The 27,011-nt window shown below is 44.0% G+C and overlaps 1 protein-coding gene across 1 annotated transcript in view; it reads right to left on the reverse strand.

Moving 5' to 3' along the window:
• Positions 1-27,011, reverse strand: part of LOC131239988 (4-coumarate--CoA ligase-like 9) — a 41,697-nt gene that overhangs the window by 1,829 nt on the left and 12,857 nt on the right. Inside the window, exons 2-5 of the mRNA XM_058237958.1 lie at positions 19,457-19,646; positions 19,155-19,300; positions 18,672-18,739; positions 18,308-18,410 (exon numbers count right to left, since the gene is read on the reverse strand). Coding sequence (XP_058093941.1) covers positions 18,308-18,410; positions 18,672-18,739; positions 19,155-19,300; positions 19,457-19,646 — 507 coding nt within the window. The remainder of the gene's footprint in view (positions 1-18,307; positions 18,411-18,671; positions 18,740-19,154; positions 19,301-19,456; positions 19,647-27,011) is intronic.

Here is a 27,011-nt window from a genome sequence, read left to right on the forward strand (position 1 = left end):
TACAGTGCACCTTTTCTTTTCTGGCATGGATGCCAATTAATATTCCTATGTATAAACTATATCCTAATCCGTGCTGTTCCGTTAGCTTCCGCGATCCTTTCGGTCAAATTCCGGCAACCTTCGCACCGTATTCGGTATTTGCGCACGATCCTAAGCCAGGTCCCGCGCACCGACGTCGGCTTGGTCCGAAAGTTATATCATGGCGACCGCGTCGTCGCCGCGGTTCCAACGCCGTGACTTGCGCACCGAACCGATACCCATGTAAGAGATGCCGATCAGCGTTTATTCCGAAGAAACACCGCGCGTTGCGGATTTCGAAGGAATCTCTACAATTAGTCCCATCAATCAACCATTAAAGCATCCCATACCTCAAGTACAACAACCCATCACCACCTTTTACTAAAGTCCACCATTCTTTCCACCTCACCACTCCTCTTTTCCAAATTTCAACAACAACCATACCTCTTTTTGCCATTTTCAACCCAAACCATCCCCCATCACTCCATCACCCTATCTCTCTCTCTCTCTCCCTTACAAGTCTCTCTCTCATTCAAACTCTCCCATAGCAAGTCCCATACGTATGGTCTTCCCATGGTGAGAAAATTTTATTTGTGAGGTCCACCTTTCCCACCCCTTCATCTCTCATCTCAACCATCCATTTCTCATCTTCCACCATCAAAGGGTAGCCCAAGGAGCTAAGGAAGCCTAGGGAGCAAGAAGATCTAGCGGTGGGTGTTTGGATAGGATAGTTTTGATGTTTTTAAGATGGGCCAAGTGAGGCCAACCGATCAATGGTTTGGATCTCGCTTTGGACCCTATGATGTGGCCAATGGCCCACTTGGATCATCATGATCATTCCATGATGGGGCCATTCTCCATGGACCCCATCATGATGTTTACTTTCTTGCATATTTAAGGTCATCTAGACCATTTGTTTTAGTGGAGAAAGGATCTCCACCGTTGGATTTCAATTCCATGGACCCCACATGTAATGGGATCCACTTGATGTATGATTTAGTGCAAGGGAGGGCCCATAGTGCCGGGGTCCCTCCATCACACTGTCCTCACTCTCTATCCCTCTCCCTTTTTATTTTATTTTTATTTTATTTTATTTTTATTTTTTATTTTGTTGTATGATGGTAAGGTTGTATGGCTACTTGAATGGACCCCACCATGTAGTAAGCATTTTATTTGAGTGGGGCCCACCTTATAAGTATAATACCCACGCCGTTCATCAGTGGTGGCCCACCTGAACAGGCCCACCTCAAATTGCAAAGACAGTCCAGCGTCCCTGGACGCTGGACGTTTAAATGGAAAACATAAATATCTTTTTTTAAAAGGCCTTGGAGTGGTCCACTCACGTAGGCCCCACCTTGATGTATATATTAAATCCATGCCGTTCATTCCTTTCCCAAGATGATTTTAGGCGTTTAGCCAGAAGATGAGACCATCAGACCTTCAGGCGGGCCATACCATAGCAAATGGTGGTTTTCACCATTGAAAACTTCCTTGATTGGTTGTACCTTGAAATATGTCCAATATTGGACTTGAACTGCTCGTGGTGAGCCATGGGAGAGCGCTGGATGGTGTGGATCCCCTGGATATGGACCCCACCTGCTAATTCCTTGAAAATCAAAAAAAAAATAAAAAAACAAAAAACTGCACACAGCAGCGTTGCTGCTGTGTCAGGAAGTGCAGCAGGCGCTGCCTGCGCACGCCAGCGAAGCGACCACCCACGCAGTAGTGGCCCCACCTTGATGTTTATATGTCATCTAACCCGTTCATCGGGTGGGCCACTACCTGACGTGGGCCCACCCCAAAAATCAGGTTGATCCAAGATTCAGGTGGCCCACACTGTAGGAAACAGTTGGATGGGACTTCTACCCTTGAAATTCTTTTGGGGTCCACAGAAGTTTCGGATCAGGGTGAAATTTGTTTTCACCCTTCATCTTGGCCCACGTGGCCTTATCAATGGGTTGGATGGAAAGCAAACATTATGGTGGGCCCCACATGAAGCCCACAGTGATGTAAGTGTTTTATCTTCACCGTCTGCTTGGACGGTGGAGCCCAACGTGACAGTGGACGTGGAGCCCACTGTGATAATTGTGTGGGCCCACTGTGATAATTGTGTGGGCCCACTGTGCTGCGTGCGTGTGTGTATGTGTATATATATATATAGATATATGTATATATATATATATATATAGATATATATAATATTATGGTTCATGTAATATTATATGTATATTATATACTATATTATATATATATATATATATATGTATATAAATATTGTACTTATTTATGTTGAGGCCCATGATTGAGGCCCACTTTGACATATAGGTAAGGCCCACCTCAGTTGCTTGTGGCCCATGAATGAGGCCCACTTTGATGTATAGGTAAGGTCCATGGGTCGAGGCCCATTTAACGTATTAGGAGCCCATGGGTTGAGGCCCATTTTATGCACGTATGGGGCCCAACTGGCGAGGCCCATTTGATACATATAAGGCCCATAAGATTAGGCCCATTTGATGCACTCTAAGGCCCACGGGTTATAGCCATTGCAATGTACATAAGGCCCATTGGTACGGCCCATTGATATGGCCCACTTAATGAATATAAGGCCCTTGTGATTTGGCCCATTTGACGTATTTAAGGCCCAATGGGATGTACCTAAGGTCCATTGCAATGTGTGATCCCAACATGATTTATGTAATGATGTTTACGACGGGTAGTACCTTAGGAGCAATGGCGGTTTGACGTCCCCATTGCAAGTATAGTGTTGGTTAAACGTCCGCATTATGACCTTCCCTTGGGCTCATACGTGTAATGTGTAGGCCGTTTAGGCCCATCTTCATTATAAATATCATCTATCCTATATAACTTGTTTAATTCCATGATTCATGATCATATGCATCATACGTATGCTTGATATGAGAAATGAGTGATAGCATATGCCTTTGGGCGGATTGTTTAGGGGCTCCCATACAGGGGTGTTGCCCTACATGAGCGCACGATACGCGCAGATTGCTGCATGATGGTAGTGTGATTCATGCATTTGCATTGTGTGATATTGTCACCGTACGCCCTAGCGACATCGGGGCCATAGCCTCCACAGACGCATCGTGGTTGGCGGGATTGGATACCGGAAATACTTTCTACATGGGGTGCGATAGATATCCTGGGTGAAAGTCCCTAAACCCTTATGGTACCAGGAGGTTGCTCCAACGTCTAGACCGAGTGGATGCATGAGCGCTGAGTGCCGATTACCAGACGGTTGCGCTTTCCACCGTGTCGTGGTCGGTTGGAAGGGGGTGCGGCCTTACCCGCCCGAGAGTAGGGGCAATGCTAGGCTGAGACCAGCTCGAGGAATGGGTCCGCTATCGACGAGCCGAGCCCGATATTGGCAGGCGGATAGTGAGGTCTTTTCCACTCACCTTATTGCGCGCGATGGGGCGGCAATCCGGCTTGGAGTGTACTAGACTTGATATTCCCGATTTGAGCCGTATTGACATGTGGACTTAGATGAGGATTTGTATGCTTGACTTGCATTTCGCATTGCATGGCCTTGGTATGGCCGACATCATTCTTTGCACCGCATGGCCTTGTACGGCTAATGGGATTCTTAGCATACATTAGCATTTTCCGCATTACTCCGATATCGCATGACTACATTATCACCTCGAGCATACACTTTCACCACCCTCTAAGCTTATGAACGACCGTTGCGTGCAGGTGACGTTGGATCTCAGCAGCGCTGAGGCTTTGACGCGTGGCTGATCTTCTTTTGGAGTTTTGGTCTATCTTCATTGTATTTCCCTTATGCTCATTGTACTTGGAAAGTTTTTGATTATAGTGGAAATGTGATGGAGTTTTTGGTTGTTGTTTGTGGGTTATGCCTTTGGTTATGCTTATTACGAATCAAACTGATGTACAAAATCCTCCTTGTAGCATCCCAGGATCGGAACCTGGCGAATGGGCGCTGGGAGCCGAGAATGGGGTTCTACGGAGGCTGTCGGCGCCGGATTCGGCGATCGGGAATTTTGTGAGCCCGGTTTCCGAGTTTGGGGCGTGACAGAAGTTGGTATCAGAGCATAACTCGGGAATAACCAAAAACAACATTACATGTCTGCTATGAATGATTTAAGTCCTAAGTTCGAGTAGCCTAGCGATCTTTTATTACCGACCCTTAACGAGTGTGCCTCCGAGAGTTTTCAAGGTTGATTAGGCACCTTTGCTCTTTCCTGTAGGACATGGCGCGCAGGAGAGTGACCCGATCGACTCCGGCTCCACCACCTGCGGCTCCCGCACTACCACCTACGATCCCTGCTCCTCCACCCGAGATCCCTACTGCCCCGCCTGAGGATGCCGCCCATCTACCAGGGATTCATGCTGCCCAGCCTATGGGTGCAGCTCCTCCACCAGAGACCAGTGCGGAGCCGACCGTATCTGTGAGTGCTTCCCAGTTACAGCAGATGCTGCAGGCTGTGACGGCCGCACTTCAGGGGCAGGGCAGACCCCCAGTCGTTTCTCCAGCACAGGCAGAGCAGGAGCGCTCGAGTGCCCTCCTTCGAGAGTTTCGACGCCTTGATCCCCCGCATTTCCAGGGTGAGCCAGACCCGACCGTAGCTGAGAGGTGGCGCGCTGACGTAGAGAAGATATTTGAGACGATGGGATGCGCGACCGAGCGGCGAGTCCGATTAGCCGTATTTCTTCTCCATGGTGAGGCTGAGCACTGGTGGATGTCAGTCTCTGGCTCAGCCCGATTTTGTTTGGACTTGGGAGGATTTTGTGGATCGGTTTGACCGACGTATTTTCCCGATCACATCCGACGTGCGAGCGTTGGAGTTTGAGGCCTTGTTCAGGGCGATATGACGGTGGCTCAATGCCGCTCGTTTTGTAGCGTCCCGATTTGCACCTTACTTAGTGGATGATGAGGAGCGGAGAGCCCGCCGATTCGAGGCCGGCTTACGTTACGGTCTTCGAGGCCGTGTTATTGGGCATGAGCTCCCTACCTTCGAGGAAGTGGTGCGGAAGGCCCATTTTGAGGCCGAGTGGGACGGTTCTCAGTCTGATCGAGGTCAGAGGAGGAAGAGGCAGGCTCCTTCCGGTGATACGCAGCAGGGTCGACCTCAGAGAGGCGCACAAGTCGCCCAGCCTTTCGAGCACCGAAGCACCCTCCAAGACCACCTCCGAGCAGTTCTCGCACTTGTTTTAGGTGCGGTGCGACAGACACCGTATGTGGGAGTGTCTCCCCCAGCAGCAGAGAGGTCCACAGCAGCCTCCACCACCGCAGAGCAGCAGAGACCCCCAAGAAGCAGCAGAGGCCCCCACAGAAGAGCCGACAGCCCCACCACCGAGACCACCTCAACAGCAGTCAGCACCAGCCTCCGAGGTCGCAGCAGCAGAGGCGCTAGCTGACCGCCTCGCGACCTCGCAGCAGCAAGATGCTCGAGGGGACAGCACCTCCCACCGGCTCAGCTCGATTCTATGCGGCCCACCAGGATCCCAGTCATCTGGAGGAGTCGCTGAGGGTATACTTCCGTATCCGCATGCATTGCACGTGTGTTGTTTGATTCTCGTGCATCGCATTCTTTCGTGGCCGAGAGTTTTTGCCGATTGATCGTTTACCGTGGAGTCTCGCTCATGAGGGGCCGATGATCGACTCCCTCGGGAAGACCGCATGTTGGGCCGATTTTGCTTGTCTTGCCCTCGTTGGGGGATATGTTTTTGCCTGCCGACCTGTTTGCTTTGCCTATGTCCGAGTTTGATGTCATCCTGGGCATGGATTGGCTTGCCGAGTATCACGCCATATTGGATTGTTCCGCGAGGACAGTGTATACCCGGCTTGCCGCAGTTTCAGTTTGTTGCCGAGCGCAGAGGAGAGCCGTTGTCTTGCTTTGATGTCTTGTGCCATAGAGGAGCCTTTAGCGGTGAGCGTCGACCAGTTGCCCGTGGTTTGCGATTTTCCCGATGTGTTTCAGAAGATCGGGATTACCGCCTCATCGACTCACCGAGTTTCGATTGATCTCATGCCCGGTATCGCGCCTATTTCAAAGGCCCCATATCGTATGGCACCATTGAAGTTGCGGGAACCACTTGGACGAGTTGCGTGAGTTAGGCTTTATTCGTCCGAGCAGTTCGTGGGGAGCGCTGTACTCTTCGTGAAGAAGAAGGATGGCTCGTTGAGGCTCTGCGTAGATTACCGCGAGCTCAATAAGGTCACGATCAAGAACAAGTATCCGCTCCCGAGGATTGATGATTTGTTCGATCAGCTGCAGGGTGCACAGTTCTTTTCGAAGATTGACTTGCGTTCCGGTTATCATCAGATTCGGGTCCGAGAGGAGGACATTCCGAAGACAGCATTCAGGACGCGTTATGGTCATTTCGAGTTTCAGGTCATGTCCTTCGGACTGACCAATGCGCCAGCAGTCTTCATGCAGTTGATGAACGAGGTCTTCCGCCCGTATCTCGATCAGTTTGTTGTAGTCTTCATCGACGACATTCTGATTTATTCGAGGACTCGTGAGGAGCATGAGCAGCATTTGGAGGTTACGTTGCAGACCCTCCGCGCACACCAGTTGTATGCGAAGCTGGAGAAGTGCGAGTTTTGGCAGGAGGAGGTGAAGTTCCTCGGTCACGTGGTGACGAGGGAGGGTGTCGCAGTGGACCCCTCGAAGGTTGAGGCAGTGCGTCAGTGGGGCCAGCCCACGACTGCGTCCGAGATCCGTAGTTTCCTTGGTTTAGCGGGCTACTATCGGCGTTTCATTGAGGGCTTCTCTCGTATTGCGGCCCTGTTGGGTTGACCCGGAAGGGCGCAGAGTTTATTTGGAGTGACGCCGCGAGCGAGCATTTATGGAGTTAAAGGACCGTCGACGTCCCGCTCCTGTCCTCACTCTTCCTCTGGGAGTGACGGATTTATTGTATTCACCGATGCCTCGCATATTGGTTTGGGTGCTGTCCTGATGCAGCACGGTAGACCTGTAGCCTTCGCGTCTCGCCAGCTCAAGATCCATGAGCTGAACTACCCCACGCATGATTTAGAGTTGGCTGCAGTTGTTTTCGCACTGAAGGTGTGGAGACACTATCTCTATGGGGTTAGGTTCGAGCTCTTTTCTGATCATAAGAGCTTGAAGTACCTCTTCTCTCAGTCTGAGTTGAATATGAGGCAGAGGCGTTGGATGGAACTCCTGAAGGACTATGACTTCGACCTCCAGTACCACCCGGGTAAGGCGAACGTGGTGGCGGATGCCCTCAGCCGTCAACCACGAGGCCTGGTGGCGCATATGATGATTCAGGAGTGGCGGATGCTCGAGGATATAGCAGAGTACGACTTTGAGTTTGGCTTGCAGTCTTCTATTGTGCAGTTATCGAGCTTGTCGATTCAACCCTCTCTTGTCGCAAGGGTGATCGAGGCTCAGCAGGCAGACGAGTCGTTACAGGATTACCGAGCAGAGGCAGCATCTGAGAGTCAGACGGATTGGCAGATTGGTACGGATGGTGGACTTCGCTTCAGAGGCCGATTATGTGTCCCGGATATTCCTGAGCTACGCCGAGATCTTATGACCGAGGCACATCGATCGCGGTTTTCTATCCATCCTGGCTCGACGAAGATGTACCGCGACATGAGGCGACAGTATTTTTGGGCGGGGATGAAGCGCCAGATCGCCAGCTTTGTGGCCGAGTGTGACACGTGCCAGCGTGTCAAGGCCGATCATCAGAGACCCCTCTATTGCTGCCGTTGAGTGTCCCGATGTGGAAGTGGGAGCACGTGTCGGCGATTTCATTATGGGCTTGCCGAGGACTCGGCGAGCGGTCATGACGCCATCTGGGTTGTCATTGATCGACTAACGAAGTCGGCACATTTTATTGCGATACGTGCGACTTGGCCTTTGGACCGGCTTGCGAGATTATTCATCGAGGATATTGTGAGACTGCATGGCGTTCCAGTCTCGATCATTTCTGACCGAGACCCGAGGTTCACGTCTCAGTTTTGGGGGAGCTTCCAGAGAGCGATGGGTTCTGATTTGCAGCTCAGCACCGCGTACCATCCGCAGACCGATGGCCAGATCGAGAGGGTCAACCAGATCCTTGAGGATATGCTTCGGGCCTGCGCGATTGATTTCGGGGGTAGCTGGGATGAGCATCTGCGATTGGCTGAGTTCGCATACAATAACAGTTATCAGGCGACCATTGGCATGACTCCTTTTGAGGCATTGTATGACAGACCATGCAGTTCTCCAAGTTGTTGGACCGAGGTCGGAGAGCGGCGTCTCCTAGGTCCCTAGCTTGTGCAGAAGACGTTAGAGGCTATCGATATCATCAGGCAGAGGATGTGCACAGCTCAGAGCAGACAGAAGAGTTTTGTTGATTGCCGGCGTCGTCTTTTGGAGTTTGCTATTGGGGATATAGTGTATCTCAAGGTCTCGCCATGAAGGGCGTGGTTCGATTTGGAGTGAAGAGCAAGCTTGCTCCAAGATTTATAGGACCTTTTGAGATCACTGGGCACGTTGGTGCCATGGCTTATCGGCTTGCCTTGCCATCTTAGTTGTCTGACATCCACAACGTTTTTCATGTCTCCATGTTGAGGAAGTGTGGGTCGAACATCATTCCTATTATTGAACTGTTAGAGGTTCGTGAGGACGCTTCCTATTTTGAGCAGCAGCCAGTATCCTTGATCGGAAGGAGCAGTCCTCCTGACTAAGGTCATTCCCCTTGGTGAAGGTTCGTGGGGTCACCATTCTCTTGAGGAGGCTTCGGGAGCGTGAGGTTGAGATTCGAGAGCGTTATCCCCATCTTTTTGATGATTGATTGTGTTGCATGTTGTATGTTATCTCTGATTTTATATAGTGATGTGATGTTTCTTCTCCCTCTTGAGTTCTGCCTAGTTGCGGTGATTGTGTAAATTTCGAGGACGAAATTTCTATTAGGAGGGGAGAGCTGTAAGACCCGTGTCCTAATCCGTGCTGTTCCGTTAGCTTCCGCGATCCTTTCGGTCAAATTCCGGCAACCTTCGCACCGTATTCGGTATTTGCGCACGATCCTAAGCCAGGTCCCGCGCACCGACGTCGGCTTGGTCCGAAAGTTATATCATGGCGACCGCGTCGTCGCCGCGGTTCCGACGCCGTGACTTGCGCACTGAACCGATACCCAGGTAAGAAGATGACGATCAGCGTTTATTCCGAAGAAACACCGCGCGTTGCGGATTTCGAGGAAATCTCTACAATTAGTCCCATCAATCAACCATTAAAGCATCCCATACCTCAAGTACAACAACCCATCACCACCTTTTACTAAAGTCCACCATTCTTTCCACCTCACCACTCCTCTTTTCCAAATTTCAACAACAACCATACCTCTTTTTGCCATTTTCAACCCAAACCATCCCCCATCACTCCATCACCCTATCTCTCTCTCTCTCTCCCTTACAAGTCTCTCTCTCATTCAAACTCTCCCATAGCAAGTCCCATACGTATGGTCTTCCCATGGTGAGAAAATTTTATTTGTGAGGTCCACCTTTCCCACCCCTTCATCTCTCATCTCAACCATCCATTTCTCATCTTCCACCATCAAAGGGTAGCCCAAGGAGCTAAGGAAGCCTAGGGAGCAAGAAGATCTAGCGGTGGGTGTTTGGATAGGATAGTTTTTGATGTTTTTAAGATGGGCCAAGTGAGGCCAACCGATCAATGGTTTGGATCTCGCTTTGGACCCTATGATGTGGCCAATGGCCCACTTGGATCATCATGATCATTCCATGATGGGGCCATTCTCCATGGACCCCATCATGATGTTTACTTTCTTGCATATTTAAGGTCATCTAGACCATTTGTTTTAGTGGAGAAAGGATCTCCACCGTTGGATTTCAATTCCATGGACCCCACATGTAATGGGATCCACTTGATGTATGATTTAGTGCAAGGGAGGGCCCATAGTGCCGGGGTCCCTCCATCACACGGTCTCACTCTCTATCCCTCTCCCTTTTTATTTTATTTTTATTTTATTTTATTTTTATTTTTATTTTGTTGTATGATGGTAAGGTTGTATGGCTACTTGAATGGACCCCACCATGTAGTAAGCATTTTATTTGAGTGGGGCCCACCTTATAAGTATAATACCCACGCCGTTCATCAGTGGTGGCCCACCTGAACAGGCCCACCTCAAATTGCAAAGACAGTCCAGCGTCCCTGGACGCTGGACGTTTAAATGGAAAACATAAATATTTTTTTTAAAAGGCCTTGGAGTGGTCCACTCACGTAGGCCCCACCTTGATGTATATATTAAATCCATGCCGTTCATTCCTTTCCCAAGATGATTTTAGGCGTTGAGCCAGAAGGTGGGATCCATCAGACCTTCAGGCGGGCCATACCATAGCAAATGGTGGTTTTCACCATTGAAAACTTCCTTGATTGGTTGTACCTTGAAATATGTCCAATATTGGACTTGAACTGCTCGTGGTGAGCCATGGGAGAGCGCTGGATGGTGTGGATCCCCTGGATATGGACCCCCACAATCTCAAAATCAAAAAAATAAAAAAAAATGCAACAAGCGCCGCCGCTGTGTCGAAGACCAAAGCCTCCTCTTTTTACCGTGCTTCCTTTCTTTGAAAAGGAATAGCTAGGGTGGCCCCACCTGATGTTTATACCATCTAACTGTTCATCGTGGGCCACTACTCGACGTGGGCCCACCCCAAATCACTTGATCCAAGACACGTGGCCCACATGTAGGAAAGCAAATTGGATGGGACCTCTACCCTTGAAATCTTTTTGGGGTCCAAGTTTTGGATCAGTGTGAAATTTGTTTTCACCCTTCATCTAGGCCCACCTCCTGAACAGATTGGATGGAAAGCAAACATTATGGTGGGCCCCACATGGACGTGATTCCACCGTCCATGTGGGGCCCACCGTGATAATTGTGTGGGCCCACCGTGTTTGTGCGTGCGTGTGTGTATGTGTATATATATATATAGATATATGTATATATATATATATATATAGATATATATAATATTATAGTTCATGTAATATTATATGTATATTATATACTATATTATATATATATATATATATATATATATATAAATATTGTACTTATTTATGTTGAGGCCCATGATTGAGGCCCACTTTGACATATAGGTAAGGCCCACCTCAGTTGCTTGTGGCCCATGAATGAGGCCCACTTTGATGTATAGGTAAGGTCCATGGGTCGAGGCCCATTTAACGTATTAGGAGCCCATGGGTTGAGGCCCATTTTATGCACGTATGGGGCCCAACTGGCGAGGCCCATTTGATACATATAAGGCCCATAAGATTAGGCCCATTTGATGCACTCTAAGGCCCACGGGTTATAGCCATTGCAATGTACATAAGGCCCATTGGTACGGCCCATTGATATGGCCCACTTAATGAATATAAGGCCCTTGTGATTTGGCCCATTTGACGTATTTAAGGCCCAATGGGATGTACCTAAGGTCCATTGCAATGTGTGATCCCAACATGATTTATGTAATGATGTTTACGACGGGTAGTACCTTAGGAGCAATGGCGGTTTGACGTCCCCATTGCAAGTATAGTGTTGGTTAAACGTCCGCATTATGACCTTCCCTTGGGCTCATACGTGTAATGTGTAGGCCGTTTAGGCCCATCTTCATTATAAATATCATCTATCCTATATAACTTGTTTAATTCCATGATTCATGATCATATGCATCATACGTATGCTTGATATGAGAAATGACTGGTCATAGCCTATGCCTTTGGGCAGATTGTTTAGGGGCTCCCATACAGGGGGTGTTGCCCTACATGAGCGCACGATACGCGCAGGATTGCTGTATGACTGGGTAGTGTGATTCATGCATTTGCATTGTGTGATATTGTCACTGTACGCCCTAGCGACATCAGGGCCATAGCCTCCACAGACGCATCGTGGTTGGCGGGATTGGATACCGGAAATACTGTTCTACATGGGGTGCGATAGATATCCCTGGGTGAAAGTCCCTAAACCCTTATGGTACCAGGAGGTTGCTCCAACGTCTAGACCGAGTGGATGCATGAGCGCTGAGTGCCGATTACCAGACGGTTGCGCTTTCCACTGTGTCGTGGTCGGTTGGAAGGGGGTGCGGCCTTACCCGCCCGAGAGTAGGGGGCAATGCTAGGCTGAGTCTGACCAGCTCGAGGAATGGGTCCGCTATTGACGAGCCGAGCCCGATATTGGCAGGCGGATAGTGAGGTCTTTTCCACTCACCTTATTGCGCGCGATGGGGCGGCAATCTGGCTTGGAGTGTACTAGACCCCGGTGATATTCCAGATTTGAGCCGTATTGACATGTGGACTTAGATGAGGATTTGTATGCTTGACTTGCATTTCGCATTGCATGGCCTTGGTATGGCCGACATCATTCTTTGCACCGCATGGCCTTGGTACGGCTAATGGGATTCTTAGCATACATTAGCATTTTCCGCATTACTCTGATACTGCATGACTACATTATCACCTTGAGCATACACTTTCACCACCCTCTAAGCTTTCTATAAGCTTATGCACGACCGTTGCGTGCAGGTGACGTTGGATCGCAGCAGCGCTGAGGCTTGGACGCGTGGCTGATCTTCTTTTGGAGTTTTGGTCTATCTTCATTGTATTTCCCTTATGCTCATTGTACTTGGAAGGTTTTTGATTATAGTGGAAATGTGATGGAGTTTTTGGTTGTTGTTTGTGGGTTATGCCTTTGGTTATGCTTATTACGAATCAAACTGATGTTGAAAACCCTCCTTGTAGCATCCCAGGATCGGAACCTGGCGAATGGGCGCCGGGAGATCTCACCGGCGTGCACTATGTGTGTTGATACAGTGCACCTTTTCTTTTCTGGCATGGATGCCAATTAATATTCCTATGTATTAACTATATAAATAAATTTGGTGTATATGTTGTTATCGGTAAAAATGGACAGACTAAAGAGAAGAGGTTAGCTCGGACATCTATGGGGGACGCGAGGTCGGCCAGTGCCGGTCATGACCAATGACCTAACCAATGGCTAAGGAAGAGAGGTCGATCGGCAGGTCTACCACCTACTCAATGATAAGAGGAGGCTCAAAGCTCATCCTAATACCTAGGTCAGGTCGGCATAGTACCCCCAGGTCAGGTCGGCCATAGACCTTAGCCTTAGCTAATTGCCTTAACTTTCTCAAGGTTCGACCACTCAATCTTATCTTCACCAGAGATCACGCGAAACGATTGAGAGATGTCCGCATGTCCGTTGAACGCACGCTTATAATTCACGAAACATCTCCACCCACATAATCAATTCTTACTATATAAATAGAGGGCTTATTTACGGTGAAAGGTACATAGAATCTCTCACCCAAAAGCCCTCGATATTACCAGACCTAGATTCCTAGCTTGACTTTGGCATTAGGAGGGTCCCTTGCTTTAGCCAAGGTCTCCTTTGTCTTCTTCATGTGCAGGTACTTGAAGGTATAAAAAGGGTGGACCGGATTTTTGCATCAATAGTTTGACGCCGTCTATGGGAACAACATCAAAGTTGTTCCTACTTTACCAAAAAACTACAATAGCGAAAGGAAAGAAAAAAGCTCTAGCTACCATTTTGCAGCCATCCCAGCTCTTCCTGGATCATCAGTCGAGAAGGGTGCCTAGCCCTACCAGTAGCGGGCCGACTCTACTCCCGCAGCACCCGCTCCTTGATCCCCCACCCGGGGTGGTCGATTAGTCTTTTTGGAGAACTAAGTCAAAGCCCTAAATAAAAGCATGGATCGACTCATGCAACTCTTGAAGAGACAAAATCCACTGCTTGGTTGCAATGCAGAAGAGGGTGCTACCACTGCACCACCTCAAGCACCGGTTAACTTGTAAAGAAACAAGCAACATCATGAGCTGCCAGCCCAAACTCTTTCCCACACTTCGGGAGCAGCCATGCTCGCAGACTCCAACCTACGCCACGCGCTAGAGAGGAAGAGCTGTGGAAAAGCACTCGAAGCAGTGTCTGAGAACGAGGGCCCTTGGGAGATAGAGCTTAGGAAACTTCGAAGGCAAATCAACGACATCAGACAAGCCTACCGTGCTCGAGTGCCGACCTCAGTAGAGGCCATTTTAGGAGAAACTGAGCCACCATTCACCAACGATATTATGGCACCTCTGCTTCCGCCCAGGTTGTGGATGCCGCAGATGACCCCCTACTCTGGAACCGCCGATCCGGTTGAGTATCTCGAGTCCTTCAAAGCCTAGATGGAGCTTCATGGCGCCTCGGGCCCCATAATATGCCGAGCATTCTCCCATACCTTATCAGGAGGTACTCGACAGTGGTTCAGGTAGCTGAAGCCGAGGTCTATTAGTTCCTTCTCGCAACTCAGCAAAACCTTCCTCACACAGTTTATCGGTGGAAGAGACAGAAGAAAGCCATTAGCACATCTTCTAACGATCAAACAGAGGGAGAACGAGCTATTAAGAGACCACCTCATCCGTTTCAATGCCGAAGCTGTCCAGGTCGATGATTATTCTGACCAAATAACTCTGATAGACATGGTGACTGGCCTCAAACAAGGAAAGTTCTTCTCTATTGGTAAGAACCCTCCGACTAGCATCGTAGACTTACTTAATCGAGTTAAAAAATATTCCGATCCCAAGGAGCTCTTTAGTTCACAAAGAGTTGCTCGAAGAGAAAATAACTCGATTGAGTATAAGAAGTGAAGGGAAAAAGGGGAGCATTTTGTCGTTAACGTCAAAAGAAAGAAAGAAGACGACCAAGACCGAGGCCAGCATACCAACAAGAAAGTCGCTTCCATTGGTACACTCCCTTGAACACCAAGCTAGAGCAAGTACTGGAAGAAGCTGAGTTGAGTAAGGAAACGTGAGACTGAGCTGAACTAATTAACCAAGCTCGGTAATAAGGCTCATCGGCCAACTCCGACCTCGATATCAAATATTGAGGGATGTATTGACAAGAAAACATGAGAGGGGGGTAGGGCTTTTACCATGGAATACTGACTACTTGAAGATCTACTACTCCTGAGGACTCAAGAAATCCTTCGACCAGGAGTGCATCGATTGACCGACCTACTCGATAAGGGTGACCTCCCTTTCTAAAAGGGAAAAAGGTACTCATGACAATACTGTCGTGCTTTTCACTTTTCGACAATTTCTACAATAAATGAACTTCCCCAGGTTAGGGGAAGAAAACTTCTTTCAAATTTTGACTATCCGAACTATAAAATCGACTATGAGGACTTCTTTTCCCTTAGTACAAGGGAAAAAAGTTCTCTACCATGAATTTTATTATGGAAGAGCTTCCCTAGATCGGGAAGAAAATCTCTTTTTCTATAATCCGAACTACACGAACTATTTAGGACTTCCTTTAGTGCAAGGAAAAATAATCCTCCTAAGTAAACTGCTCGACCTCTCATAAAGGGGTCATTGCAACTAGCACATTTGTTCGACAAAAGCAGAATTTTCCTAGTAAAAGGAAGAGCTCAAGAGCTCACCCCAACGCTCCTACTTAGATAAAATGCCTGACCTCACCAAAACCAATTTACTTTCCAAGCCCACTGTGTGAGCTCGAAAGTAGGGGGCTTACTGTTATGGGTAAAAATGGACTGACTAAATAGAAAAGGTTAGCTCAGATATTTCTGCAGGACACGAGGTTGGCTAGCGTCGGTCATGACCAACGAGCTCATTAATGGCTAAGGAAGAGAGGTCGGCAAGTTGGCAGGTTCGCCATTTGCCCAATGATACGAGGAGGTTCAAAACTCATTCAAGTACCCAGGTCAGGTCAGCATACTACCCCCAGGTCAAGTTGGCCAAGACCACCTCAGCCTAGGCAGGTCGACCTCGGCAGGTTTGGTCGACTATAGACCTTAGCCTCGGCTATCTGCATCAAATTTATCAGGGTTCGACTACTTGATCTTATCTTCACCAGAGATCACGCGAAACGGTTGAGAGACGTCCATCTGCTGAACGCACGCCTATAATTCAGGAAACGTCTCCACCCATGTAATCAACTCTTACGCTATAAATAGAGGGCCTATTTATGGTGAAAGGTATGGAGAATCTTACACCCAAAACTCCTCGATATTACTAGACCTAGATTCCTAGTTTGACTTTGGCATCGGAGGATCCCCCGTGATCTAGCTAGGGTCTCCTTTGTCTTTTTCTTGTGTAGGTACTTAAAGGTCTAAAAAGGATGGACCAGATTTTTGTATCAAAATATACCATCTCTAGCATCGAGTAGGCACCCATGGCCATTGATCTGAACACTTCATTAAGGGGCCAACTCTTAAATGGGCCATAAAAATTAAAAAAAATAAATAAATATAAATAAAATACACTTTTTGAGGAAATAATCGCAACACTCCAACCAATAGACTTTATTTATTTATTTAAATTGTTTTGTGGAGTGTTGGTACTAACTTTCCACTCCAAGACAGGCCTCAGGGAAGAAAGAAGAACGAAAGAAAATAGAATGAGCAAGATTTGAGTGAAAGGTTCACATACATGGGCACATGCATTGATGGTGGATAGAAATTGTTGAAGAAAAGCTTTCATACTCCTGCAGAGTGTGATGGATGACACACAGACACTAAGGAATTACTTAAAAATTGTGGAGTACATGCAACTTATTCAAATTAATCCACCTAATTACGTGTCACAGTCTAGATATATCATAAATACCACATTAGGCTTATTTGGGCATGTAGCTATCAGATTGGGAGACATTTTATTGGACGGTTAAAACTGCAAAGTATCATCCACAATCTATTCAGTTTAATTTGAGTTAATGTATATATGTTGTGCCTACAATTTCGAAGTGCCTACATATCAAGCATCATACGTGTGGGAGTTTACTGAGTTTGCTAGTTGGAGATTTCAAGTCACAACTGATCTCATATTTAACTTTACTAAGCAACAGTTTGACCAGGTGAGTGATGCAACCTGAGTTTTTGTGAGTCGAATTGAGTCGACTGTGTGCTTTGTGAGCGAGTACCATAGACAATATCATTAATTCACATGATTCATTTCTTCTTCTTTTCAAAGTATAATCATGGCGGACTCAGTTGGGACTAGTGGGCCACTAGGTTGACTCGATGCTGGAAACAGCGAGAACAAGGGGCGTCAAGAAATTATTCTTTTAGTAATATTGATAATTTAACAACAGGAAAACAACAATAACAAATGAAGTATTGTAGGCTCGCATCTACGGTGGATCCATCAGAATGACGAAGGGTTATGATCACCCAATATAGGGGAATTTTTTGGGCATCATGATCCATGGTATGACTATTGAAAAGATTGGAAGAATTGTCTTCTTATTCTTCCGTCTGCTGGAACCGGGATATCCTCTTGGAATCAGGGCTGCCCTCATGGTGTGCCAGGTCTGGGATTGGAAAACCGGTTCAGGCCTTGACTAAACCAGGACATGGCCGTCGTTTTCCCACCGGCCTATCTAATAAGTGACCCAGTCAAGTTGACTTCGAGCAAGTGGGTTGACCAGCCCAGCTAGCCCAGGCATTACAGATTATCGGTCATTAGAATTTTGTTTTGCTAGGGCCGAAATGAAAATGGTGCTGGTTTTGGCACTTCGCATGCATGCATGCATGCTTGTCATAGATTATGCGTACTTGATGCATGTATGCATATGAACAAGTAACTGCATACTTATGTTACGTAGAACAAGTTGCAGACTACTTTATGGAACGCAATGCTCGAAAGAAGTTAGGTTAGAAGGTTAAGCAGTCAAAATGGCCTAACACACATTATAGCTTTTAATAGTTATAACCTTGTAACTAGTTATTGAAATCACACATATTAGATATCTTTAAAAAATTATTGATGATTCACAATGGACATTTTAGAAAAAATCAGTTTGTGTAAAAAATCCATTTGAATTCAAACTTTAGTACTCTATTACGTTTTGAATTTTCTATTTAAATTTTTTATTCTTTTTAGAGTGTTTAACAAGTTTGAGTTTGGTTTTAATGTCTTGAATATTATTAGCAGAGTTCTACTATTTCAGGTCAAATCGGGACTCTCAACCATCTTTACTTATATAAACTACAATGAGAATGTTGTCAAAAACAATTCATTCATTATTATTAAATTTATTTTCCTTTTTAGAATTTTTTTTTTCAAAATCTGGATTGAAGGCTTATTGTAGAGAAGAAGATGTTGATCTTTTCTCTCCTTTTCTCCATGCATTTGCTACGAAGTTATGTACACATATACATACATTTGCATGCATTTATATATGTATGCATGTCCGCCTATGATTTATTATTATGTGTGCTTCGGTCATAGAGGAGACATGCCTGTTTGGTGACAAAATCCATGACTTGCTTATCGTCGAGGGTGCTTTGAGGTTTTCTCACCACAAAGGCCATGGGCACTTGTCCCGCTTCTTCATCTGGGTACCTGCCATTTCAAAGTATCATCACAGCCATCGAATATACAATTTCGGTGCAATCCAAAAAATGAGGCAAATGGTCCTAGTAAAAGGATAATGCGGCTCAGTAAAAGCTATTGACTGTGGTCTATTCATATGATGAGTGGACCCACTTTGATGGGCTCCACTAATCACCATCAGGCAATGCGGCCTTCCATTTACAAACAAGGAATGTGGTTGCTATCACATCGAGTTAGCACAAGAAAGAAGACTAATCAGATAATACTTACGGAATCACAGCCGCTTCAGTGATTTCTGGGTGTGATTGAAGCAAGTGCTCCAATTCTGCTGGAGGAACCTGATCGCCAGGAGTGGAGAAATTTAAAAGAAAGAAGACCTATAAAACGGTTTTAAGGATTGAGAATGATCAAGCACTAGATCATGATGTACACTAAAATGATCACCAGCAGATTGTGAGATCTTGTGGCCCATCTTGGTGAATGTTCATGATCAGACCATAACATGAATTGACAACATTGTTCTGTACACCAATAATCCAATGTGTTTTCCTCTCCATCATCTTCAGCCCCATCGAGTCGGCCGCTCATCTCCAAACTTAAAACAAACGGTCAAGTTTGCTGACTCCTTGAGTCAAATGAACCAAAGGCGAGTGAGAAGAGTATTATTGCTGACTCAGAAAAATTGAGTTGACTCAGCCAAGTTCTGAGTCGGGTTACCGAGTTTTTGAAGTATGGTATTTATGCTGTAATTACCTGGTAAGCCTTGTACTTAATTAATTCTTTCAACCTATCGACGACGAACAGAAATCCATCGTTGTCCATGTAACAAAGATCGCCAGTTTTCAACCACCCTTCGGAATCAAATGCTGCGGCCGTTGCCACTTCATCTCCAACATAACCTGCACTAAAAATCACAGAAATCTAAATATAAATCGACTGATATTACTGAAGTTATACCCAGCTCCCAACTAGTTCAAAACACGGACCAAAGCAATGAAGATCTGGTCAATAGGCCCCACGTAATGAAAGAAAAATCAGTGGAAGTTTATACTAACCTCTGGTGATTGTAGGGCCTCTAACCCAAAGCTCTCCTTGCTTGCATGGAGGCAAAGCAATGCCGGTTGCAGGATCCATGATCTTCACTTCCATGTAGGCTGAAAGCCGCCCCACCGAACCATAGTGCTGGGTTTCTTCCGGTGAGGTTGGCCGGAAAATTGGTCCAGTCGTCTCCGTCATTCCATACCCCTTTATCAAAATTCAATAACCATCACCATCATCGGGGTCTTAGACATTCATTTTCCACAATAATTAAAACGATCATTCCATCTGGACGATATATTTTGCATGCCCCACTCTTCATAAATAAAAGAAAAAAAGAAAAAGAAAAAGACAACAATTAACCGGATAATACGCGATAACTCTGTCCTCCTCTTCTGTAACTGATGTGGAGCGTGTTGCAGACACTTTCATGGCAAAGATGGACCAGAGAAGGCTTGATTGGAGGTCAAAATGATCCAGACCATTAGAACCTTAAATCGGATGAGTTTTTCGACATATTATATATGATTTGGGTAGGAGAACCTACTTAAGCCAATCAACCCTACTATGTCAGGTTGCCCACGCCGGATTTTCGAGATTCCATCGGGTCAAAAGTCCCATTTAATTTCATTTTTACTATAAATAGTAAGTTTTAGTTTTAGTATAACTTTTGATCCTTTTGAGTTGTAGAAGTCCTGCCCAACATGAAAAGGGCTTAGAAAAGTTAGGAGAATAATGTGGTTGGGCCAAATTGGACACTTACTATTTTTGCCAGAAAACGATGAAGTCTTGCTCCAGCATGAAAGTTCCATTTCAGGGAAGGACAATGTACCATGATACTTTCTGTTTCGTCGAGCCCTGCTTTGGTCTCTGGTTTGATGGTTGCACGTGCTAAAAATCTGGTACATCCCGTTTCGTTTCCCATCCCAGTCTTTCGCGACACTTCAAGTTTACTTCTTTTGTTAGGTCTTGACTTCTCCGCTATGATCTCCCCAGTAATTCATATAGGAGCTATTGCGTAGGAATAGAGGTCATCTATAAATAGTAAGTTTACTATTTATAATAAGTCACGTTTTTAGTTTGAGCTGGAGTCTAAGTCTAAAACTCCATCATAAGTTTGAGTTCCTTACTTAAAGAGTTGAAATTTCATTTATTTTTATTTTTATTTTTTATTTTTATTTTTATCATCAATCAAGTTATTTCAAATTTATTAGGAATTATTTATGCTTTCACCACTCATGGATTTGAGGAAGCTTTATGAGGAGTCCAGAGAGCTCCGTGGATTCGGAGTAGTTACCTCTTGAGGAAGATGGTGATCGACCTCATCATGTCCCTCCCTCCGCGAGTAACCCATGTATTTTAGGAGAGCAATGGACTGATGCGAAGTTGTGAGTGTCCCTCCATCCTTGACCAGTATGTTCCCGTGAGGAGTTTCACCCGCACGTGCAGGGGAGTGTTAAAGTCCCTTCATATATATTGATATACTATCCTCTAATGGCTCAAGCTTATAGAGATATTGATTATTTGAAATGGTATTGGGGCAGAAGGTCTTGTTTGCAAATAAGCAAATATGTCTCCCTAATATATTCTAATATGACATTCTACCCTTGCCTAATATGTTCCCGTACAGTGTTGCACCCCACACGTTAGGGGGATTATTGTCACCAGAATGCTTATTTTCCATCCAACATTCTGATACGGTCATAAACACATAGATATCAGCTTGATCCAAAACTTTTGTGACCTACAAGAAGTTTTTAATGGTCAATCACCACTTTTTCCAGGGGTGTGATCCACCTGAAATTTGTATCTGCTTCATTTTTCGGATCACACCCTAAAATGATCTGTCAAAATGGATGGATGGCGCGGATGTAAGGAACATACATCACAGTGGGCCCCACAGTTAGGGATCCACTCACCTCGGTGGATCCCAGGATCCACCGAAGCCGCACCCGTACTTCAGAAGTTACAGGCTGAAGGTTAAGATTGGCTAATCAAAAGTGATGCTTGAGTATCATAGATAGTCCAAGGTGGGGCCACATGAATCGATATTTCTGATTGTTTAGATGACTTTTTATTTAACAAATGATCTGGATTTCTCTATCTCTTGGTTCCCACGTGGTTATGATAATCTAACTGGTGTTCTTATTGTAAACATGAACAGGTAGCCCACAAGTGAATACGGAAGTTTTTTTTTTTTTGGGCGTGGTGTCCAAATTATTTTTTTAGGGTTTGGTTCACCTGTTCATAATGCTGGGGTGCACCTATTGGATGGCTTGGTGGGCCCACAGTGCTCAACTCCAACACTTTTTTCTACAAAAAGCAGGAAATGCGTCCTGTTATTTCAACCTCCAACGCTTTCATAAGTTGAATCCTAGCTAGATGAGGGGAAAACACAAATGTTGGCCAAATGCATTTGCGGGGCCCTCATGGTGGGTGTTCAATCTTCACTGTTTCTTATGGTGTGGCGCATAATTTGAATGTTAGACTAAACAAATCGCTTATACACCAATAATATAGATTCTACTGTCATTTTAAATGTGTACCGTGTAAGGAAAACATTTTCAATGCTACAATGTTGCTGAGAGGTGATGTTTGGCTTTTTGGGCCTTACACACTTAGGGCCTGTTTGATTTTCCATGATACCGGTGAATTCCTGGTAAACAGGTAATTATTACCTTTTCATTTGTTTGATGATGAGTGAGGAATGCCACCTAGAAAATCGGTCAAAAAATGTTTGACTTAAATTTGTGGGCCCCACCATGATGTATATGATATATCTGTGTCGTCCATCTGTTTTATTAGAATATTTTAAGGCATGAGCCGAAAAATAAGGAAGATCCAATGCCCAATTGGCCCACATGAAAGGAAAGTTGAAAGTTGATTCTTTTATTAAGCTCACGTTGAGGTTTATTCACCATCTAACCCGTTCATAGGGCCACATAGGCATGGATAAGTAAAAAACATAAATATAAGCTTGATCTAAAACTTCCAAGGGCCCTAAGAAGTTTTTAAAGGTTTGCATTCGATTCTCACAATTTCATGTGGTGTGGTCCACGTGAGCTTTGGATCTGCCTAATTTTTGGGCTCATGCCTTAAATTCAGTTGTCCTACTGAATGGACGGAGTGGATAAGCCACACAAATTACGGTGGGCCCCATATTTATTTTGCAAATTTCTCGATTTAAGTGTTTAAAAAGTAACCGGTCAAGTCAACATTAGGAAAGATGAAGTAATTACCTTGGTAAATAATGATTACTAATCTACATGGTAATTACACATGAGCTAGAAAATCAAACAGGCCCTTAGGAAAACTTGTCACTGGGACTAGAATTTTTTGTCTTTGTGGGTGAGGAGACTAAGACATATATTTATAAGAAAATGGGGTTGGATGAAGCTTACCCATCACACTTCTCCCCTATAGGATCTCTAAATCTTAGGAAAGATTCTTGATTTAAGTGTTTAAAAAGTAACCGGTCTAAGTCAGCATTAGGAAAGATGAAGTAATTACCTTGGTAAATAATGATTACTAATCTACATGGTAATTACACATGAGCTAGAAAATCAAACAGGCCCTTAGGAAAACTTGTCACTGGGACTAGAATTTTTTGTCTTTGTGGGTGAGGAGACTAAGACATATATTTATAAGAAAATGGGGCTGGAGAAGCTTACCCATCACACTTCTCCCCTATAGGATCTCTAAATCTTAGGTTTTCATATCCGACTTAATAACTATATATGGGGACTACGGTTCAAGCGTCCAGACCCAAACCTATCTGATCACAACCATAGTGGGGTTCATTGAATTGCTCAATTTGAATAATCCAACAACCAGATCTAAACCGGTGGTCAAGTATAGCCCATCTAATAGGAGTCTTACATTCTCCCACTTGAGCTACATTGATCTCTAAAAAACAAATAACATTTTATTTTATTTTGTGAAAAACATTTCACAAAATGTATTTGTTTCAAAGTTTCAAATGGGCATCCTATTGTTTTTCAAATAGCATTGTTGGGAAATTATAAGCAACACTTGTCAAATTTAATCGATCAAGACCATTGATATTGAATCGTAGCAGTGAACACAACATTTAATCTTTTTGAAGTGCAGAAAATTATAGTCACAAATACCAATAACCTCAATAACATGGATCGAGGACATGGGGTATGGTATGAAGATTACACATCTAATGTGATCATGCATGCCTATCTTCAAGTGGTCCTATTATTATGCGTCTCCAAGACGCAAATTGAAGTCTTGCTTACTCAAAACTGAATATGTATACTGAAGAGAAATAAGATATAAACTAAATAACAGAATCATCAATGTATATAAAAGAGATCTCTAAAATGTATGTACATAATCGAATTAAAATTTAAATTTCCACTACTCAAGAACATATTTGAGATATGCAATTCCCATAAATTTTACATATTCCTTAAAAATCATGATAGGAGGGCCTTTAGTGAGTGGATCCGCTACCATCTTCCTAATGCTGATAAGTTCTACGGACACTTGGCTATTTCAAACCTTCTCCTTCACAACAAGGCACTTAATGTCAATATGCTTTAACCTAGATGAGTGCTTGTTGTTATTAGATAATTTAATTATAACTAAACTATTGTAGAAGATTTTTAATGGCTTCGGAATCATCTGTATAACACATAAACTAAAGAAAAAGCTTTGAAGTCAGATCACCTGACTCGTGGCTTCATGACAAACTATATACTCTGCTTACATGGTAAATGATGCCATAATAGACTATTTCACATTCTTCCATGATACGGCTCCATCAACCATCATGAATAGCCCGGGTAGACTTCTTGCTATCGAGTCAGCCCGCAAAATCTATATCTATATATCCAGCTAGCTACAAACGGTCGGATCTTTCATATGTGAGTGTGAAGTCCTTTATCTTTTGTAGGTAGCATAACACTTTCTTAACAACTATCTAATGGTTCATTCCTAGATTACTAAGGTACTTGCCCAACATTCCAACTACAAAAGCGATATCTAGACGTGTACAAACCTGAGCATAAATGATTCTCCCTGCTGCCAACACATATGGAATATATTTTATCATGTTCGTTTTTAGATCATTCTTAGGACAATAAAATTAGCCAAATTTATCGGCTTTTATAATGGGTGCTTGATCAGGAGCATTACATGCCAAACTTTTCAAGAACCTTATTAATATAGGACTTCTGCAATAGGCCAAGCAATCCACGTGATCTGTTCCGATGAATCTGAATGTCAATAACAAAGGAAGCATCACCAAGATCTTTCAACATAAAATTTTGAGATAGAAATTTCTTAGTCTCACATAACAATTCAATATTAGTATTGGCTAACAAAAAGTTGTCAACATACAAGATTAGTATAATAAACTTACTCTCACTAACTTTTACATATATACATTTATTTGTAGTATTTACAATGAAACCATATGAGGAAACGACTTCATAAAATTTCAGGAACCACTATTACCATGCCTATTTCAACTTATAAATAGATTTTTCAAGCTTGCAGACTAGATGTTCTAAGCCTTTAGCTTTAAAACCTTCTGACTGCAACATATATATGTTCTCCCTTATATCTTTATTGAGAAATGCGGTTTTTATATCCATTGATGTAGCTCCAAATACATATGAGCCACAAGAGCCATAATGATCCTAAAAGAGTATTTCTTGGATACAAGTGAGAAAATCTGCTTAAAGTCAATGCCTTCTCACTGACTGAAACCCCTTGTAACTAGTTTGGCTTTATACCTTTCAATATTGCCCTTAGGGTCCCGTTTGGTTTTGAATATCCACTTATAACCAATTGGCCTAATCTCTTTAGGTAATTCAACAAAGTTCCAAACTTTGTTATCCTTCATGGATTTTAATTCATCATTCATGGTATCGAACCAATAAGAAGAATTCACACTTTGTTTGACTTGTGAAAAGGACATAGGAATTCTCTCTCTCTCTCTCTCTCTCCCCCCCCCCCCCCCCCCTCATGTCAAATTCATGCTTCTGCAAATAAACAATGTAATAATCCAGAATCACAAATTTTCTCTCTATGTGATCATCTTAAGGGCTCATTATTCTAAATTCGATTTTCCATTTCCTCATCAGTGGGTTGTATTTGAGGCTTTACATGGTCATCCATAAGGATCTTAAGGTCCACTGCTGGACGGACGCCTATGCTACCCTTAATGATTGTGGTGGGAATCATAGTATGCTCTTCTTCAAATACAATATTTCTCAAGTTTGTGCTCCCACTATCTTCAGTGTTCTCAATAAACCTAACATTCACAGTATCAATGACCTCATGGAATAGAATTAAAAATAAAATTTGAATCCTTTAGAACTTTCTGGGTATCCTACAAAAAAGCAACTAACTGTTCTAAGGTCAAGCTTTCTTTCATATAAGTTATATGGTTTGGCTTCTGTAGAATAACCCCATCCATGAAAGTGTTATGACTAGGCTTTCGCCCTATCCACAATTCATATGGAGTTTTCGATACAACCTTACTTAAAACTCTATTTAGGATATTCACAACCATTTTAAATGCACCACCCCACAAAGATTTTGTAAACGGTGAATTACAAATCATAGATTGCACCATGTCATTTAGGGTTCGATTATGCCTTTCCGTTACATTAATTTGTTATGGAGTATTATCATAGTGTACTAAGCGATAATGCCACAATCATCACCTTGGTCGGATTTGACAACTTTGATCTTTCTGTCGAGTTGATTCTCAACTTAAGCCTTATACATCTTAAATGTATATAGGGCATCTAATTTGTCATTAATAAGGTACAAGTACCTATGATGAGAGTAGTTGGCTATAAACGTGATAAAATACATCTTCCAATTCCAGGATGTAATGGGAAACGGTCCACAGATGTCTGTATGAATCACTTCTAAGAATTATACACTCCCAGTGAAACCATTTTTCCTGATTCTAGTTTATTTACCTTTAAAGCAATCTATAAAGATCCTAAAGTCTAAGAAGTCTAGAGAGTGCATAATTCTTTCACACATAAGCCTTTTCATTATCTCATGAGAGATGTAGCCTAATTCGCCTGTGCCATAGCATTGTGGAATTTTCATAGTTTAAATTTCATTTGATGCCTTTAGTGTTTCTATGTAAATAGTTAATGTTGTACACATATCAAACATCCAAATCTAGCTGATAGATATTATTAACTAAAGTATCAGAACCAATCACAACTGATTCATAATAAATACTTAATTTTTCATTTCCAAATTTAAACACATGATGACGCTTGTCTAAACAAGATACAAAAACTAAATTGCACCTTATAGAAGGCACACAAACAACATCTACTAGATCAAGAAAGTCTCCTGACAATAACTTAAGCCTATATAATCCAATAGCTTCATGTCTATTCTAATGTCAGTCCCCATATAGATCGATCTTTCAGCATTAGTTGGCATCTGTCTTTGGAGCATATCCTACATGAAATTACATATGTAAATAGTCGCACCAGAATCTATTCACCAAGAGTCTATGAACATATCGGGTAAATTAGATTAAAAAAAACTAAAATTTAGTTC

Source organism: Magnolia sinica, chromosome 3, assembly GCF_029962835.1.
Source record: "Magnolia sinica isolate HGM2019 chromosome 3, MsV1, whole genome shotgun sequence".
Lineage (NCBI taxonomy): Eukaryota > Viridiplantae > Streptophyta > Magnoliopsida > Magnoliales > Magnoliaceae > Magnolia > Magnolia sinica.